The 20,455-nt window shown below is 37.3% G+C and overlaps 1 protein-coding gene across 5 annotated transcripts in view; it reads left to right on the top strand.

Moving 5' to 3' along the window:
- SPECC1L (sperm antigen with calponin homology and coiled-coil domains 1 like) overlaps nt 1–20,455 on the top strand; it is a 63,528-nt gene that overhangs the window by 26,027 nt on the left and 17,046 nt on the right. For all 5 annotated transcript variants that reach the window (XM_069031434.1, XM_069031433.1, XM_069031435.1 and 2 more), the window contains 8 exons: nt 3,432–3,505; nt 3,994–4,169; nt 5,383–5,549; nt 7,180–7,271; nt 11,952–12,042; nt 13,985–14,068; nt 15,251–15,407; nt 18,810–18,912. In XM_069031434.1, the coding sequence (XP_068887535.1) occupies nt 3,432–3,505; nt 3,994–4,169; nt 5,383–5,549; nt 7,180–7,271; nt 11,952–12,042; nt 13,985–14,068; nt 15,251–15,407; nt 18,810–18,912 (944 nt within the window). The remainder of the gene's footprint in view (nt 1–3,431; nt 3,506–3,993; nt 4,170–5,382; nt 5,550–7,179; nt 7,272–11,951; nt 12,043–13,984; nt 14,069–15,250; nt 15,408–18,809; nt 18,913–20,455) is intronic.

Here is a 20,455-nt window from a genome sequence, read left to right as displayed (position 1 = left end):
ATAGTTCTTTTATGGAGCTGACAGTGTTAGTTTTAATTCTGCTGTATCTCATTTGAAAAGGATCTTGACAGCAGTTATGAAATGAAATGTTTACATTACCGTATTTTGTTAGTACTTTTTCTTTTTTTTCTTTTTTCCTTTTTTTTTTTTTTGCTAATGGTGGTCCCTTAAAAAGTCAGCTTTCTTGCTGTATAGACGTATTGTCTGACATGATGAGCTCAAAAGTAAGATTGATCTACAAATTGCCTGAGCTTTGGTATTTGTACCCATTTCCTCTTCCTTACAGAAGGAAGCTGTATTTCTTAAACTATGCTGTGTATTTGTGATTGTGCTGGGATAGCCGTTTCTATGCTAAAGAATCAAAATGCTCTCCCAGTAGAAGGCATGCCTGTGTTACCAGTACAAAAACTGTAAGAGTGTCCATTGTGGAATTGCCTGTGTCAGAATTACTTCATTTAGTGTCTTTTCCCAGGAATTGTCATGTCATTTTTTTCTGAAACTACTGCACGTATCTGAATATTGTTAGTATTTTTCCCTTATGTTTTCGCCAGAAATGATTGAAATTAAACAACTGAACATTGATACTCATTTTTATTTCAAAGTGATAAATTCTAACTGCTAGTTATAATTAGTAAAAATTGCAGATATAGAACATCATGATACCTTTTCCCTGGTAGCCTTACAAAATTCTTCCTCCCACCCCCAGCTCTAGTTGTAATGGTTTTCTTTACCATTTGTAGTCTGCACGTCCCATAATTTTTTTTTCTGTCTATTAGGTAGAGGCAAGGCCTTGTCAAACTGTGGTTTAAATCAATATAATTTTGTGAAATGTGGATGTAATTGGATCATGCAGTAAAACACAAGCTTGCTGATTTGCCATTTTTGATTATCCTATTCATTCATCAGAAGAGTCTCCTTGTTCTTCATTTACGCTAATGTGTAGTTACTTTTTCTTTTATCTCAATCTTCTTTATTGTCTGTGATCCTTAAAAGAAGGAGACTGTATAATGCTAGAAGTACCTGTCCTACCATACTGAAAATTCAGGCATGTGGAGGTGGAAAGGGTTTGTGTGTTAGAGAAGAATGTGGAGTTTGTGGGGATGCAGAAAGGAAAGATGCCAAATGGCAACTTCTACGTATTTTGGCTACTTGAATTTTCAGGCTGTAGTTGGTGGAAGAGGTGAAATCACTTCTATTAGTCATCATTTCTCACCGCATTTCAAATTCAATTGCAATTTGGTGGGCTGGTTTTTTTTAATCTCCTTGATTGATTGAGGAGGAGAGAGAGCACTGTTTCCAACAGCTGCTGTAAACTGCTCTGTATTGTTTATGGTACCTGCAGAATATTCAGACCATTGTTTTTACTTCAAAGCATAAATACACTAAAATGTAATGGTGCGTTTCATAACTCACAGAAGCTCAAAACACTGGCACTACACAAGTTTTAGCTGTGGGTGCATTTATGGTTTCTGGTTTGTAGTTATTTTTAGATAGCTTGCTTTTAGTAGTACTGCAAATTTTGTTTTTAAAAACATTTTTTCTTTGAACTGTTTTAAAAGTGAAAATGAACATCAGCTTGATTTGTTCCAAAATGTATTTAAAGGGAAAGGTGGGGGTGATGCCTTGAAGTGGCTACTTGAAAACAGAAGCTAGACAAGAATAAGAGAATAAAAGTAGCTTTTTATTTGAGGGCCTTCAAAGGTACACCTTGGGAGTGTAAAGCCTACGAGGGGCTCCACCCAAGATGGGTGCTGGGTCATGGGTTCTTCACACTTTTATAAGTTTGGTCCGTTTGCATATCAGGGTTAATTCTCCAATTATAACGTCAGTTAATGATGTAATTACCCCAAGTTTGCCCCTCCTCTTCAAAGGCTTTTAGTTTACACATTTTGGGGACTGGGACAATCAAGGTGTCCTTGAAGAGTAAAGCTTGAGAGGCTTTGTTACGTCTGACCAGCACGAGAGAACAGTAGTTAACAGGCCACACGAAACTTCAGAGTTACACACTAGGCAGTACAGGATTTGAAAAATATAAAAGTTAAAACCTAAGGCATCAGGGGGAGCAAGTTTTATAACTTTGACCTAAAGCTGGCTGCCTATTTCTGAATTTAGCTCAAACAAGTTGGGTATAAAGAGACAAGCTAAAAATTGGAGGGCTTTGCTTGAGTATCATGGTAGCATGAGATTTGAGTGGCCCACCCTGTAGGCTTATCTTCAAAGCTTAAAGATCAGCTGGGTGCAACTTGAAATGGGCAGTCTTACAAGGAGGAGATAAATACAGAAGTATCTGTCTAATTTTAATGTTCCAACTTTTCCAAGTTTGAAAGGTTATCATGTTTTCAGGCCAGCTGAGGTTTATATGATTCTTGTAAATCAATTAACTGTGCCTTAAAAAGTCCCTGTACTTGGCGCTGTTGAGGAAGGTTTTGTGTTTTGAATAGCCTAAATATATTAGGCATGTTCAGTCATGTTGTGGAAAGAGCATTGCTAATATACAGGAAAAATATTTGTTTCCAGCAGGTGTTAGGATAATTAACCTGAACAAAAAAAATGCATTTAGTCAGTTTCTTCATCATTTTTACAGTTTTTACAGTCACAGGATGCTATAGAAATAAAACATCCTAGAATCCAAGACTCAGTGAAGTGACACACCAATTAGAAATTTATGCTGTGTTCTTCTTCATTAGTTGCTTTGTTTTAAGAATGGAGTCATCAATCACATTGTCCTTGTGTATTGAATAAAGTCGCAAATGAATAATAATTGCAGTAGCCAGTCTGTCAGACGCCACACAGGAGCTGCTAGTGATCGGGCTGTGAACCCTTTTGTGTCGCTGCTGACAGATTTAGGGGGACCATCTTTCTCATAACATGAGCTCACAGACTGTTTGGCCTTTTGCTGTAAATATAGTTTGCTTTGACCTCAAATAGTAGCTTGATAGACAAGAATGTCAGATTCTTGGGGACATGAGTTCAGTTTTATCCCTGTGGAAGGCACTGCTGCGAGTGTTATGTCAGCTGCTTTGTGGAGAAATTAAACTGTGAATCAAAAGGCTTCGCGTAGCTGCAGCTTATGTTTGAGGAGAGAAAACCCCCAGACATCCATGTTTTTAGGATCCTTTCATGTTAAATTACCTACCTTGTTTACTTGCTCTTTGTTATTGCTTTGTCATTTTAATATGGTGATTTGGGATTTGTATAAGAATTGACTTGCTTATGCTGCTCACCTTACCAGTCACAGAGAAGTGTGTACCTATTAACACCCTCTGGCAAATTTATTCCTTCTCATACTGTGTTTCTTCAGATGTCTTTGGTTATAAAAATATCTTCTCTGAGTAAGTCTTCAAAAATATTTGCAGGTCTTTTCAGTTACTCATTTTTAGGTAAATTAATCCCTGACTAAGATCTTACAGGAAATTTAACTTTTTTCCCAGATACAGTTAAAAAACTTCAGGACCAAAAGCATGACATGGAAAGAGAGATCAAGAATCTTCACAGGAGACTCCGGGTGGGTAGAAACTGAAAAAGTCAATAAATTGTAAGCTTAGAATGTCGTAAGACCAGCATATGAAATTGTGAAAAGATAATATGATTAGATATAATGCCAATAAAATAATTATTTCTAAGAGACAGGCATAATGGGAATATATTTACTAACCTATAGACACCAAACAATGCTAAAAATTTCTCAGTGTCACAAAGATATGATGTTGGGCTTAGGAGAAAATGTTCCTGTGTATTTGGATGTGGAGTTTAATATTATATATTCTTTTCCTCCACTTTGAACATTTTATTTGTCTCCAGAAAAGAAATTAATGACTTTCAAAGTCTAGTTATTTCCAGCAAAACCTCTTCAATTTAACTTGTGAGTTAGGTTGTACCTAACCCTGGACAAGTGCCTCTGTCATTCCTGTAAATCGTTTCCTTTAACAGCATAGGAAAACTATGAATAATAAGGATAACTTTTATTTTGAACTTCCAATTTCATGCTTCCAGGAGGAGTCAGCAGAATGGCGTCAGTTCCAGGCAGACCTGCAGACTGCAGTGGTTATAGCCAATGATATCAAGTCCGAGGCCCAGGAAGAGATCGGGGACCTGAAGCGCAGATTGCACGAAGCTCAGGAGAAAAATGAGAAGCTCACTAAGGAGCTGGAGGAGATAAAGTCACGCAAGTATGCAAATGACAACAGGGATATATGGTCTCTTTTGCAGGGGAGGTGCAGTTTTGGAAATCCAGATTGGTAATTATTGAGACTCCAGATGTTTTTAAATCCTCCCACTGTGAGGATCCATATTTCAGCAAGCTGCTTTATGCTGCTTTCAGCGGTCAAAATAGGTACACTTACAACAGCAATATTTGTTTCTTTATACTGTATACTTCATCCACACAGGGTTTTACAAAACCAGGTTGGAGTGGAGGATTTTTTCAGTTTAACAGCTAAACATGATTTCACTTCCTACAGTGTGAAAAACAAGCAGTGTTGGCTTTTCTGTACCATTCTTAATATTTCTTATTAGCAGCCAAGGCTTTTGGTGTGGTTAAAAACACAGCTGGGTTTTTACCTGAGAAGAAACCATCATCTAGTTCTGGATATATCTTTCCACTGATAATTAGAGGTGCTTTGTATATAAAAACAAAAATAATCCAAATTGTGATGTATTGTGGCTTGAATTAGATGCTCCAGATACTTAGAAACTGAGTTATATGTCTTTCAGAAGTATGAAAGTCCTCAAACAGGAACATCTTGGACAGCACCATTTGAATCCTGACTGTATTGTCTTTAGGGGTCAGATATGTATATAGCTTACAGTAATGATGTTTGTTGTGTATATAGTGAACAATTGTTTTCTGCATGAATGGGAATTTTGTAGGATTTACATCACATTTAGCCCAGTATCCAGCAGGATAGGAGATAGCACAGGCTGTGAAACTTGGGGAAAAGCTGATGCTGCCTGAAGATGTATGCCAGAAATATATTCTTACCTCCTTAGTATTAAATTGTTTTCCATTTATTCAGGTGGAAAAAAATTCTCCCCTCTGAGATGATTATTTTAATGTGGAATCATGAAATCCTTAAGTCTTAATTTTTTCCATCTGTGTGTGTGAGAGAGATAGGAGCAGGAATTAAGCCTTATATCAAATACTGATTTGATAGACTTTTTTACCAGATGCTAAGCTCTGTTGCTGACAAATAGTAAGAATTTACAGTGATAATTTGGGTTGATAATCTATTTCTAAATTACAGTGGAAAGAAAACTAGGTTAATGTAATGACCCATTTGGACCATAGATTTTAATTCAGCTTCAATTTGTGTTGATTTTTTTAAGACTTTGCATGTTAAAATGTTTTTTAAATACCCTAAATGAGCTGCACATTGACTTCAGGCAGGAAGAAGAACGTGGTCGAGTGTACAATTACATGAATGCAGTAGAGAGGGATTTGGCAGCTCTGAGACAAGGAATGGGCCTGAGTCGCAGATCATCCACCTCCTCAGAGCCAACTCCCACTGTGAAAACACTCATCAAGTCCTTTGACAGTGCCTCCTCCCAAGGTGAGTTCCACCAGCCAGAGCAGCAGCTGCACCAGGCTGCCCTTCTGCATGTGTTGACATGGTCACCTCTGATGGCTCAGCTAATTCAGAGGCAAGCTGCTTTATCCTGTCATGACCTATAAGTGATGGCTGAAACAAACCAACCCAAACTGGACTGCAGAACAGATTGTTCACTGCAGTTAAGTATAAGCATCCTTTTTTTGTCTTGTCTTTTTTTTTTCTTTGCTATCGCATTGCCAGTGACTCATATGCTGGATGCTTTGATTCAGTGCTCCTGTATATTAGAAATACATAAACACATATGACACACATAATTATAGCTGGAAGCACAGCTGATTTCAGCCTGATTATTAAAATGTGAACTTAATGTACCAAATTAAGCGTTTTAAAAGCCATGTAATAGCTAGAGCTGAGTTTATTTCTTTTAATAACTTATATTCTTATATTCAGAGCTCTGATGAAAGTTAAAAGTAAGATCCAGCCAGTATCACCTATTGAAAGATATAGGAAATATTTTCTAACATGAAAGGAGTCTCACTCTTGAGACTTTACTATGATTCTGATTGTGGGAACAAGTGCTGTTCTTCTCTATAGATGACCAGAATAAGGAGTCCAAGTTATTATTCTGAAACGAGAAACACTTGGGTTTCACCTTTAACTGCATATGAGACCTTGTATGGATTAAAATATTGCCCTTGCCAGGTCTTTGGATTTTGAATTTCATGTGCAATAAAGTCTGATGTGAAAAGGCTTGGTCTGAAGCAGACTAAGTTAGCAGAGACTTACAATACAGCACTGTATACAGCAAAGCTGCTTTTGACTGCTTAGAACCAGGAAGTTTAAGATACAGAACCATCTCTGTTATTTAACGATGCTGCAACTGCTTCTATTTCCATGCTTTCTCTTTTTGTTCATAGGTATTTAGTTTTTTACTTTTCTGGTGTTAATTTAGAAAGTTTTTTTAGTGTGTTACTGGAGGAAGGTGCTTTCTTGCCAGAGTTAGTTTAATTAAATGATAAATCCCCTCTTCCCTCTTTGTAATCTTTTATTTCAAACTAATATCTGCCTTCTACCTCAGTATTCATGCTAATCATGTTGTTAAATAATCAGATTACTGATTCACCAATTTAGAATTTTTCTGTTTCATACGTTTCTAAACACGTTACTTGTTTAATCCCAAAATTTAGGTATATAATGTCTAGTGCTTGTGGACTTTGATTAGAAACTAGAAAGGAGAAGCAGGTGATATCGTTTATCTTTCTTGTATTACTGGCAGAGCCAGGAGCCTGCTGCTATCTCTTTAATTGTCTGAAGATCAGAGAACTAGTAATGCCATGATTTACATCTGCCAAGGTAATAGTATCCTGCACCTTAGCCTTGTCCACCCCCAGCAAACTTAGCTTTTACCATGGATGATAGAAAGACAGAAAATGAAGGTAATTGCAGGGGAGTAAATGTGTAGGCATACTTTCAAATGACTTTTCAGTCAATTGCTAATTGAAATTCTGAAAGTGTGATCTAGTGAAACTGGTAATGTAAAGTACAAGGTGAGAGTTGGCTTTAGCAGTCTCCTGTTGCACTGCAGAACAGTGTCATGCTCACAATGGCTTCCTTTCCATGTTCCTCCTAGTTCCAAGCCCTGCTGCTGCCACAATTCCTCGCACTCCCCTGAGCCCCAGTCCCATGAAAACTCCCCCAGCTGCTGCTGTATCCCCTATGCAGGTGGGTGTCTTCTGACTGCACTTAACCCTGCTCTGTGAAGAAGATTGTGTGAAACTACAGGTGGTAACATACAAATATTGGCTGACTTGCTGGGGAAATAATGATAAAATGTTGCCTTAAGTAATTACTAAACTGTTCAGTCTAACAAGAGTCTGTCACTGAGAACCATGTTGGAAATTTTGAAGTTCTTGTTAAATATTCCCAACCATTGCTATTCCTGTGCTACTAAAAAGCATGAGAGGAAGACTTTATTTGCATTCCTTAGCTGTAGAGTTGCTGTTTGTCGGTTCTTAGTCCTGTGCCTGGCAGGGAAACAACAGTAATCCCCTTTGGCAGTGGACTAAGGTCTGTGCAGAATCTGTCAGCAATCATCAGTGTAAATGTATCTTTCAATACAGGCCTGACGAGGGAGGATTGAAATAATTGCAAATTTATGATCTTTGTTCATTTTGTACTGACAGGGTTTGGCCAGTGCGTGATGGTGCTGTGTATTTTGTGCTGTCCCCTCTGAAGCTTTGTCCTTTTGCTCAGCTACTGCAGCAGCCTGGGTGCACTGAGATGGCATTGCCAGGACTCTGATGTTCAGCTTTATAGATCGTTGCTGGTTTTATTATCTCACTTGCTGTGTGAAGTGAGATTTTGGCAGAACCCAACAAGTTTAAGGACAAAGCAGAGGGGACCAGATTCATAAAGAAAAATCAGAGAATGTACTTTGTTTTACTCCTTCAATATCCATGATTCTCCTGTTGCCTTCAAGACACTGCCATGCAAAATTCCAAAACTTGATTTTTACTGTAGGTCAGCATGATTTGGTAATACATTCTCTTTGCCTGAACTGAGGACTCTCTATCCATATTAGCTTTTAGTCCTCAAGGAACAGTACCTGGAACAGATTGACTGTTCTCCTGTTCTCAGACTAGTGCAGCTTTTATTAATTTGAGTGAATTTCATGAAACAAATAGATAGCCTTAAAGCAAAGAGAAAGAATTAAAGGTTTTGTTGGGAGAGCTTCTGCTGCTGCTTGTGGTTCAGTCACTCTTGACAGCAGTTTTCTAAATTAGTTAAATGTGACAAGTTCGCTGACAGATGCTTTGTTCCTATTGATGTGTCTTTATATTTCTGTTTGTTTCTGTGCTCTTGTAGGAGGAGGCAGACTTAATCTTATGTTCTAAAGGGCTGAACTAGACCTTTGGCAGACAGAAGACTTTTTGGTGAAGCCTAAGGCTTATCTCGCTTTACTTACCTGTAAATTAGCCATGAACCAAAGTAATCTCTTCGAATACAGCAGAGCTGCTCAGGTTTACAGCTCTTGTTTGATGTACTTGATCTGCCAGAATTACTTGAATTTTGAATTCAACTTCTGGTATAGACCCAAGTCATTAACAGCTGGATACTCATTAGTGGGAAACATTGCCTGAAAAACAAAAAGGAGGGTGTGTAAATGAAAACAGCTTCTATTGTCTTTCTGAAGATAGGTGGTTTTCTTCAAAGTGCTTATCGAGTAATTATTGAGAAGGCAATTTGGTTTCATGACCTCAGTTATGTGAATATTTTCTGCTCGAGAGAAAGGGGTTGAGTTTTCTTTGTTTTCATATTGCTGCCTTACTTTCTACTGTTGTGTTCTGTGGTATTTTTTAAAACATTTTTTTGTTTGTGCTCTCTTGAAATTCAAAAGCAAGATTTTAATAAGTAATCACAATGTGAGTTGACTTATTGGCTCCCACCTTATAGAAGTCATCCATGGCTTAGGGTCTTTGAGGAAAGGTGGATCTCTGTATGGGTGTTGCAGTGTTTATTATCATTAATCTTGGTTGTTTTTAAATGCTATCACAGGGGAAATGTTTACATCAATACCTACTGAAAACCTGACAGTGTTGATACTTTGATAAGATGGATTGGTTGCAAAAAATATTGTCCAAGTACAGATGCATCAACCATGTGCTTTGTCTTTGGACTGTGTCATGAATTTCCTCAGTCTTGAAGAGTTTTTGTTTGCTTGGTTTGTTTTTCTTTACAGCTATGTGTGCATGGGTAAGGAGATAGATTCTTGGATATTCTGCAACTCAAAACAAACAAAACCCTTTCTGGCTTCAGGTCCAAGTCTGCAGTGGAACACAGCTGTGTTTTACTATGGCTCTTAGCAGTACTGTAGAACAGTTTAGGAAGAGAAGTATGAAGAGAATGCTCTTCAGAATGTGAAAACACCCTTGCTGGGTTAGCCCAAAGCTTAGCTGGTCTGGTATGCCACTGGGAGTGACCAAAGCAGATGCCTAGGGAGGAATATAAGGACAAGGGACTATATCTGCTGCTTTCCCTGGGTACTTTCTTTTTCTGTTTTGTAGCTGGAGAGCTCTCTGAAGCAGACATGGTTTCAGATTTACAGGTCACCACTGAATGTCCTGGTTTGCTTTGAGTGTATAAACTTCCAGGGTCCAAGCAATTTAGTGTCAAAGACTTCCTATATCTTAACTAGTTAATATGTGAAAAACGGTTTGTTCTGCAATTGCCATGTGTAGATGCACTGGCATGAAGTGCAAAGTGATCATAAAGTGGTACGTGGATAGTGGCCGATGGTCATGTTTCCTTCCATAGCTGACAACAGACACAAGAGTGACAAGTCAGAAGCCAAATATTTGGAGTTGAAGTGACTAGCTCATCCTGCCATAGTTCTGTTTCAAATTTAAAGCATCTCCCAGAGACCTGTGCACTGCTACTAATACATAGATGAAGGCAGGTGGAAGTAGATAAACATCAGTTGGTTCATTTTCCTCTGGTTTGCAGTGTATTAGTCACTGTGTTACTGCGGGCAGCTGTAAGATATGTAATAAGGAACCAAAGAGTGCAATGCAGCCCTGGCTGCAGTGTCAACAGGAGCAAAAAGACAATCAGTTTGTTTTATTGCAAAGAGACAAGACCAATACACAGTAAGTTATCAGTTGAGTGATACAGCTGCTTTCTGACGATATCCATAAAGGATGTTTGTTTTTAAGTGATAAAGGTACATGGTTATCCAGCTCTGTACATACCTGTGTTTCCTGGTTGAGCTCGGTACTCTCCTGTCTTTGCAGTGCCAGTCCCAAAGCTAACCAAAATGAAATATTTTTATTTTAGCCTCATTATCCATTTTAGCTGTTTCCTGGGATGGGGAGTTACAGTTAAATGGCTCACTTTGGTACAGTTCTTGTCCTTTAGTTAGGAAATATTTGGGGTTTTTTTAAGTAGATGATGTAAGTGTGCAATACTAGCTCTTGGGGGAAGCTGTTGTGGGCATTTCTGTGCATGGCTCACAACCACAGTCACTTTCACCTTTAAAGGTATAATCTTTGTCATGCATGTGCAGGACATTGGATATATGAAGTGATGAAATTCTTCATGCTGTACGTTGGCAGTTGTTCTCCATTTGATTTCTAGCACAAAAGCGTAACTCTAGTTTGATTCTAAGTGATGAATAAATAGCCCTGTAATCCTGCCTGTGCTATGGGGTGCTGTAAAGTATATACCGTTAACTGGTTTTAATCACAATTCTGGATTTGTCTGTCTTGCCTACATAATTTGTCATGAGAAATATCTGACCTTTAGTATTTTATGAAGATAGGACTCATTTAACCTTGGGCCAGATGGAGACCTGAAAGAGTTTTCATGATAAACATGTTAGTGGACTGATTATGATTAAATATTGGAATCTAATAGAAAGGACAGGGTGAATAAAAAATGAACTATAATTTGCAATAGGCTCTTTGAAATTATTAATTTGAAATAATTGTGGGTGATCCTCCATGAGTCTTCAGCAACTGAATCCGAGTTTCAGTAACTATAAGGGTAATTATTGCTTTGTACAGTTAACCGTGTGAGACTAAAATGCTTATTTTAGTCCTATTTAGTGCTTACTGAATTCTGTTACAAGTCTTAGCATATCTGTGATCATGTCCTTGCTAAAAGTCATATATTGCTAAATATTTTATATGAAACTTGAGAACAAAATGCTCAATTCGTAGCTATTTAGAGGAGAACAAAAATTAAAGTGACCTGAGAAGGCAAAAAAAAAAAAAAATTTGTGTTTTATTACATCTTCGACAAATAATAAAATGTCTCTCTGCATTTGTTCCCAGAGCATCTCAATTAAATATGTGGGAACAAAAGCTCTTGACATTCTGAATAAACCCCATTTTTTCAGTAGTGTTTTTCTTAGCAAAGAGTACTTTGGGTCACTGCACCCATTACACCATTATCCCAATTTTCCAGGAAGAGGCACAAAGCTATAAAGGCTTATGTTAATAACACAAATAATGCACTAAACCCTTGGCTTTATATAGGAGGTTGTATTGGTTTAAATAAACACATCAAGTTTAACCAGAACAGGTTTGTTCAAACAAAATATAAATGAAGGTGAGAATTAATACAAAAACTGCAAGAGAATTCACAGTCTTAATTTTTAACATTGATCTGAGGAACAGGTTTCAGTTTAAAGATGTAAATGTTGCAGGATTAAGGCATAGTCAGATTGGCAAAAGTAAAGGTTTTTAAAGTAAAGAAGGAAAATTTTTCAAAGGTTCCTTTAATTTCATAGTTCTTTAAAATTAGTAATAATGTAATATCTGAGTTTCTAAAGCTGATTCTGCAATTCCACATTTGTTTTTTTACCTTCCAGTTAGGTTTGACAGAAGTATTTTTCCATTTCAGAGGCATTCCATAAGTGGGCCAATCTCGGCTTCAAAACCCCTTGCTACACTGACAGACAAAAGACCAAGCTATGCAGAAATTCCTGTTCAAGGTACTGATTCAAGTTCATTTAAACTTTGGTTTTAGCACTGCTATTAATACTTTTTTAAAAAGTTATTTAGTATCCAAGACATTATCATGTTACATACTTTTTATTATTGAAATATCTTCATAGAATTATAGAATATCTCATGTTTAAGTTCTTTTTACTTGTGTTTCACCACACGTGGTGGTGTAACATAAAGATGCTTTTTTGAATTTTCAACAGAACCACAGTTGCATGCTGATAACTTGATATTATTCTGACAAGTTTTAGTGTGTGCATAAACTAAGACCACTTGTAAAATCAAGATAAGATAATTTCAGGGACATATCTTGCAGCTGTTCCAGATACTAAAAAATCCCACCTCTGGGTTTACATTATTTATGTGGTTGCAGGCTTTTTAACCCCCCCGAAACGAAACAAGGATGATGGTTGGCATTGTATTGCATGTGAATAATAAAATAAACGTATTAAGCATTGAATCTTCAGGAGCCAGATGAAAAATTGAATGGAATCAAGTGTTGATTTATCTATTTCCCAATATTTCCCTGTTCTGTGAACTTTGTTTTGTCTCTCAAAACACTGTTCACAATGTGCTCTTCCTGTGAGAATGAATGGCTATCATGTGTTGGGTGTAGCTCTCTGATTTATGCCTGCTTTAGGGGCTTTTTGTGTGTAGATGTTTCTCAAGATAATCCCCATATGACTCCAGGCAGAATATTTCCTCTCAATTTGGTATTCCTGAGGTCTGATGTTTTCTAAAGGGTTGGGTTTCTTATTTCTGTAGCACTTCACAATAGTCTGTATGTGCCAGATTTCCTTCTTGCTTTTGTTGAATCCATATTGAGGCTATTTGTACAATGCAGCTGCAGTTTTAATTTTAGAAACTTTGATATTTTTAGGAATATTGAAATGCCTTTCCAAGAAGATAATTCAGGATTCTTTAATTATTACAGAGTTCATGGGTAGACATAAGCTTAAACACAAAATGAGTGGTATGTTTTACATGGCTTTTGTGTTTTCCTTAGAGTCAGTCAGGAGCAGGACTGTGTTCCAGTAGTGAGGGTGCCAGACAGAATTCCTGTTTACAGCCATACAGATATATTTTTAATGTATGTCTGTAGCAATGTATGTTTCTTATGTCACATCTTCAACTGATAAATGGGGTTTCTCTTTCCTTAATCCTTGTTTTATATTCAAATTTGTATTCAAATTTATATTCAATTATTTTATTTTCAAATTACTGTCTTCTAAGTGTTTCTACATAGGAGTATGTAAACCTTTTGTTGGCAGTTTTTACTTGAAGGAACATTTCATAATAGGAAATAGATTTGTTTTGTTGCTACAGAAAATTAATTTTGTTGTAGTTTTTTTAAACTTATTGGCATTAGGCAGAACTAATCTTGCAATACAATATGTAAAGGCACCTTTTAGACTCTGCTCCATGGAGGAAGAATGGAAAAAAAGTGTAGTTTTATTTAATAATAAAATTCTAAAAACCCCTAAAGCCCAAAAAATGCCAATACAATAAACCAGAGAGGAGGAAAAAAGAAATCACCTAAGGGACAAAGCAATCTGGTTTACCACTGAACACTGTGAAGGGCATGTTGAGCATGTTGAGTATTTTTGGCCATGTGCTGAATGGGGGTTCCTTTCTCAGCCCTTTGGTGTAAGGGTTTTTTGTTTGGTTGGTTTTTTTTTATACCAGGGCATGTGGATTAGCAAGAGGCTTTAGGGAAAAAGGATTAAGGTGGTCATGGTGTATTCCTAGTGCACTTCATTGGCAATGGGCAATTTTAGGGCTTCGCTATCTTCCAGATTAAATCAATTACTCTCCCTAAAATAGCCAAACTCAGGCAATGGCGGGCAATATTCATGACTCAAACCTAAATGTCTTACATTTGACTGGAATCTTCAGTAATGATCATCTCCCTCCTTTTTCTTTGTCCAGAACATCTGTTGAGAACATCCTCCACCAGCCGGCCAGCGTCTCTGCCAAGAGTCCCTGCTATGGAAAGTGCCAAATCTATTTCAGGTAATACCACGGGTTTTAGGTGATTAGGAAAATCAGGAACTCTCATTTCAGCCATATACTTACAGGTCTACTTTGTGACTGGCATAACCTACAAATATTCTTCAGTATTGCTGATGGTGGTTGCCAGACATTTGATGTTAACTTTGGATTTGAAAAAAACCAGACTTGCTAAATACAAGTTTATGCAGAGTGTTAATTTACTATCAAGCTGTATATACTAATATGTCAGTATCAGCAGGGGCTTCTAGAACCAAATCTTTATCAATTGTAGCACAAATAGTGTGATACTGTGAAAATGATGCTTTGTATAATCTAGGCAGAATTGATTTTAGATAAATATTTTTTTTAAAAGCCTATATTTGTGTAAATGCTTACAAGTTTTAGGTAGTTTTATTTGTCCTAAAAATCAAAATTCTTGTGTCTGGTATTTAGAAATTAATGTACTTGCCTCCAGGTCATTAGAAAATAAGTCTCTGATTTATGTGGAGAGTTGAATCTTTGATTTGCAGAAACATAAACAATGGTGACCATTTAAGTTAAAGGCAAGCCTCATACTTTTAACTGGAAACTCTTCCATGTAGAGAACATGTAACAATTCCAGATTTGGTTTTACAGAGTACAATGCTTGTGCTTTCATTTGAAAGAAAAATCATTTCCTCTGATAAAATGAAACAAACTCTGTGGAATGTGGCTGACTGGTCTCAGGTCAACGTTTGATATACTTGATGATATTTAATTAATGTCCAGAGCATCACTTACATGCAAATTCTTCATTAAAATTAATTGGAAATAAAACAGCTGTCATCTCGAAACTGATTTGGTTTTCTTTTTCCTTAACTACGTGAAGCTTCGCAATGTAAGTATATGGACTAGAGGAAAGTAAATGCTTTGATGTTAAAATTCCTTCTCATTCATTAAATCCTTCAAATGGAAGTAGTGATATTCCATTAAGATACATCCATGAAAATTTTCTTTGCTCCAAAATACAGGCTTGATCATGAATGTTTCTAGTGCAGTCTAAATCCTTCATATTTCCAAAGTGGAAAGTATCAGGAAGAATGCTGAAACCTAGTATTAGATATAGGTTTCTATGCTTGGTTTCTGAACTAATGCTTGTCTGAGCGCAAGTTTGAAGGTTTTTATGTTTGCAAATGATAAATGTATGGGCAAAATCCCCCTTAGTGTCTCGAAGAAGTAGTGAAGAAATCAAGCGGGACATCAGTGCACCTGATGGAGCATCTCCAGCATCTCTCATGGCAATGGGTACCACCTCACCACAGCTGTCCCTCTCATCTTCTCCTACAGCATCAGTCACCCCTACAACCAGAAGCAGAATAAGGTAAAAATCCTTTATTTGGGTTAATTCCACAGCTGTCTGTCTGGATACCCCTAGTATATAATACTGGTGTTGAGACTGAAGACCCCACACAGTAATGATCTTCACTAATCTGTAAGAGCTTCAGAAAGGGTTTTCTGCAGCTCAGTATATGTTTTAAAAGTTAGACTAAAAGTTAAGCTTTTTAAAACTTATGAGTTTATACCAGAACTTTATAGTCCACTAGAAAAGCAAGCAACGTCATGTCACTAAATAATAATACCAGTTCAAAATACCATGAAGCCAAATTCAGGAAGTGAACTTACAGCACATGGAGTCAGTCATGCAGACTGGCTTGGACCCTGATAAACCTTAACTTCTGTAATCCCAGTTGAAGACAAAAAGCAGCATGCCCAGGTCTTAATCCCAGACACTGGCAAGTCTTTTTTAATGACCGTGAGTGAATGGGCCTGGGTTTTTTTCTCCCACAGATGGAATCATAGTGCAAGTCTGAGCAACAAATGGCCAGACAACCTCCTCTGATTAGTAAGACAAAAGATAAGTCTGTGGTAAATTTAAAGCTGTTCCTCTCTGTTGTGTTATCAGTCAGAGGACTTCAAAGTATTTAGTCCTCATGTTATCCAAGTGAAGTCTGTCCTCAGCTCTGCTTCATAGGTTGGAAAACTGGCAGACAAATGTTAAATAACTCTGTCAAGACCATTTCTCACAGAGCTTCCTGACAAAGCTTTTGTACAGCAGAAGTATTAAACCCTTAATATTCAGAGACACTTGCAATATGTAAAAAATTCTGATGTATTCACAGCTTGTGGGTGCTTTTGAAAGTGATTTCCCTGAAATCAGCCTGGGACAGGCCTCAGTGCTGCCCTCCTTTTGTTGTGCAGAAATTAAACTGAGTTTAATTGTGGGTGCTTTACTACCAACAATTAATGTGTATGTTAGCACCTACATTTAAACTGAGTACATCCAGAAATAAGTTTAAAAAAAATGTAAAACACCTGTGTATGAACTTCGAACTGGTAACATTGAGATGTATTGGTGTCAGCCTGCAGACTGGAGCAAATAGTGTGGCATTCCAGGGTGAAACTGTACAGTTATAATTGTGAAATCATTACTGTGCTGCCCAACCATTGCCTGCAATGTTCAGTACTACAAAAGACTTAATGGACTGTGCAGCAGTGGGTGTGTGGTGATGAGTGTGGCCTTTGGAGCCACTCGGAGTGTCACTGCTGGAGTTCAGTTTGTTACATGATCATGTTTCTCTGTTTTCCCCTACCTTTTTCTGAAAGTTATTGTAAGATAAACAGTTATCAGTGTAGTTCACTAGAACAAATACTTGCAGTTTTCTGTTCCCTCTTCTAGTTGAAACTTCATTAGCTCTTTGATTTGGAATGCAGTTGACCTAATGTGTGAACATGTAAGATTTGTATGTCAAGCTGTTTTTCATTGTCTCCATACAACTTAATGCTAATTTATTTTTTTCAGCAGTGTTTTCATAACTGTGAGAACCTGATATAGGCCGTGTGCTCTTGCTGGAATTTGAGAACAGGCTGTACAGCTCCCTCATGGCTAAACAGTATGTTTAGCGTAAAGAGAGAGGGATATTTTTATTTGAGTTCTATTGTTGCCCCAGATCTCTGTTCTTCAGTTCTCATAGTGTTGCATAACCCTCATTATAGATTGAATATGCAATCCCATTGTTACTTGTTTCAATCACCAGAGGAAAAAATACACCAATGTAAGTTGTTGATATTTGTATTGATTTAAGAACTGAAGTACAGAATTTCTTGAAGCATCATTCTGGCTGTGTGGTGCCTATGAAATTTAGGTAGTGACCTATTCAGATAATTGATTTCATATTTAAAATACACAATTATTGACTTCCTTGTTGTGTTAAATCAAGATAAGCAGTTAGATTTGAAGGCTCAGCATCAAAGATAGCAGTTACTGTTTTGTGTTTACTGTCCTGCTGAGCATATATTTTCATGGGTATTTCAGCTGTTACCTCTTTCTAAGTAACTTTGAGATCCTGCCCATCCATATGTCGGTGAAGACTGGCCAAGCAAATTGCAATACATGTACTTAAGATTAGTGCCTTAAAACATTTCTTTGTCCATTGGGCCATGATGTCTTTTATGCATTGACCAAGAGATGCTGATCCATGGAACAGTCTCTGGTGTTCTGTTTATAGCACACACACAGGAAGAAATCCACATTCCATGGATGCTTTCTTTTCCCTTAGCAGGAGCTAGAGAATTGCTACCTGTAAATCTGCAGCAGATGATATGTATTTCCACATTCCACCTCTCTTTGCAGTCACCACATATGCTGTAAAAAACAAAGAGTTGAAGATTTGAGACTGAATGTGTACAATCCCTTTGTCTTTTGGGAAATATTCAGAAAGAGTAACTTAGGGTATCATCTCTGTGAATGCTCTGAAAATCTTGCTTACATCTGATAGCGCTCTTTAAAAATGGCATAGGGGGAAGTCTTTGCAGTTCACTGATAGCTATCTGATTTTAATTTTCTAAATGCAGATTATTAAAAATAAGAACAATTTCTGGCACACTTCACGTGCAGTAACTAATATCCATAGTGGTGTAGTGCTTGCTCTTTTTGTCAAAGACTGTTTATTCTAATATCTATAGACATACTGAATCATGTAACTAGGCCACTAAAGAAGTATTAGTCTCTATAATATATATTATTTAATGAAATTAATTACAATTAATTTCTGAAACCTGGTAAAGAGATGCTTGTAATGTAAGACTCCTGAAAAAATGGCCAACTTAGTTAGGTTGTTCTTTTCTTCCCCAGTTTTTTCTTAAGGAAAAAATTACTTAAGATAGCTTGACAAACTGGAATTGAAATGAATTGACTGCTTTTATTGTGCTAATACAGCAAATGGCAGATCAGCCTACATAGATCTCCCCCTTCTTTTTTGAGAACTCCAGGTCTCAGGCAAATGTTCTGTTAATAAAGCCATGCTGCTCATATGCAAACTTGTTGTTTCAAGGTGACATTTGTAATCAGCCATGAAATGCAAAAGAGATAGCATCAATTTATTCTCTTTCTAAATACAAAATAAAGTCACTTGAGTTAGCTTAATGGCTCAGGCTAGAACTTACTGTTTGTCAGTTTAATTTTTCAAATTCTTAGAAAGAAATATAATTGAGGTGGAAAGATTTAGTAAAAAAAGCTTAAAGGAAAAAGAAGGATGATTTGCTAATGAAAGAATTACTCCAAACTAACTCTCAAGTCTTTTGCAGGTATTCCTGTGTGTTCTGTTTCTCAGTCAGTAGTGCTGTATCCTGCTACTTTCAATGTGCCAAGAATTTGTCCTTCTATTTAAGCCTTTATAAATACCTATTTCTGTTGCGTTATAAGCTCTTCTGGCCTTGTTCCTAGGGAAGAAAGGAAAGATCCCTTGTCTGCCCTAGCAAGAGAGTATGGAGGCTCCAAGAGGAACGCCCTGCTGAAGTGGTGCCAGAAGAAAACAGAGGGCTATCAGGTACCTGCAGAGCTGGCTAACGCTGCGGGCCAGCAGTGGAGCCTGCCCGTGACACAGCCCAGGCTGCTCCACACCTGACTGCATATACTGAGTGGCCCTGGCATGTACTGTACCCTCCCCTTGGAACATGTGCTCCAAGTCCTGCTCCAGCACCAACAGCTCCTCAGTCACTTTGCTCCATGCAGTAACAGCTTTTTCTTAAGGGGGCAGCTGCCCTCCCATTGAGGCACTTGAAATCAGCCTTTCACAGGTTGCACATCTGAAACTGGAGCTGAAACTTTATCAACTTAAGGTTTAAATTAATGTTTTCCAAATGCAGCTAGAGTACCATTTCTCAGATTCCAGAGATTTATTTTTTTTAATAGGTAATTATTGTAGGGGTATTTTAGGATCTTTGAATGCACTCCCATTTAGCCTATTAGGGATAGTTTGTTTTGTGAAGGTGGCATGATCTTGCATTTGAACTTGGCTCTCCACTGTGGTTGCAGACTTTTTTTTTTCTCTTGGTCCAAATGTTATCAGAAGCCAAAAGAACTAACAAGATAACTGTCCAGAGTTCTGCTGATTACATTATTTTTTCAAAAGAATAGTGGTTTCAACAAAGTAAACCAGGATGTTAATAGTCTGACCATGATGTATTTGTTTGGTTAACTTGTATTGAAAGCGTTTGGAGTTCCCAACACAATCCTCAGTTTAAGAACTTTACTCTTTCCATGACTTGAGCCTCACAATGCAGAAGGAAGTTGAGAGCCGCATAACAGGATGGTCGCCCATCCATAGGAAAAGTCCTCCTTCAGCACAATGGACAGGCTGTGATATAAGCCCTCCCCCTCTTCCTGTGGCACGTCTGGTACTAAACTGTGCTATTTCTGAGGATAAGCAGCTTTGTGGAAAGAGCCTTTCTCCTTCCCCACATTTTAAAAAAGGCAGGATGTTATATTTCTTTATAAATCCTCGAACTAAGTGCAAAAATATTTTCCCATATTGTCTTGAAATGAAAGATGAATTTGACAGCTTCACTAATCTGGTTAGGAAAAGTGATAGAAATTATTCCAAACTTTTAATTCTGTAGTTGTGTGCACATGCAAGAATTTGCTTCTGATTCTACAGATTGATGCTTATAATTTCTTGAGTTTTATAAACAGTGGTAAAAGGATAGGTTTTGAGACTTTCTGTACTTGCTTCAAAACCTGCAGCATGGTACTGAGCACAGAGCATCTGCAGAGCCACTGCAATGCCTTCATTGAAACTGCAAGATAGTATCAGGAGGTTATATTAAGTTAGTTCTTGTAGAAGAATGCCTTTTGCTTTAGGCACACTCATTTTTCATTTCTTTGTTGTACAGAATTTGATTATTTTCAACATCGCCTGAAATTCAGTTCTGGTTGAACACCGTGTTGGTGGTGTTCTAATGTTTTAAACATACCCAGCACTGTATTTGTTGTGAACAGTGTTTATCCAGCTTTCTGGCATCTCAATGTTATCAATAGCAGATAAGGATTTTTTTCTTTTTTATTTTCAATGAATCTCTATTTCATTTAAA

Source organism: Aphelocoma coerulescens, chromosome 15 (assembly GCF_041296385.1).
Source record: "Aphelocoma coerulescens isolate FSJ_1873_10779 chromosome 15, UR_Acoe_1.0, whole genome shotgun sequence".
NCBI classification, from domain to species: Eukaryota; Metazoa; Chordata; class Aves; order Passeriformes; family Corvidae; genus Aphelocoma; species Aphelocoma coerulescens.
Note: the sequence above shows the minus strand (reverse complement) of the source record. Positions and strands in the feature narration are given on the sequence as shown.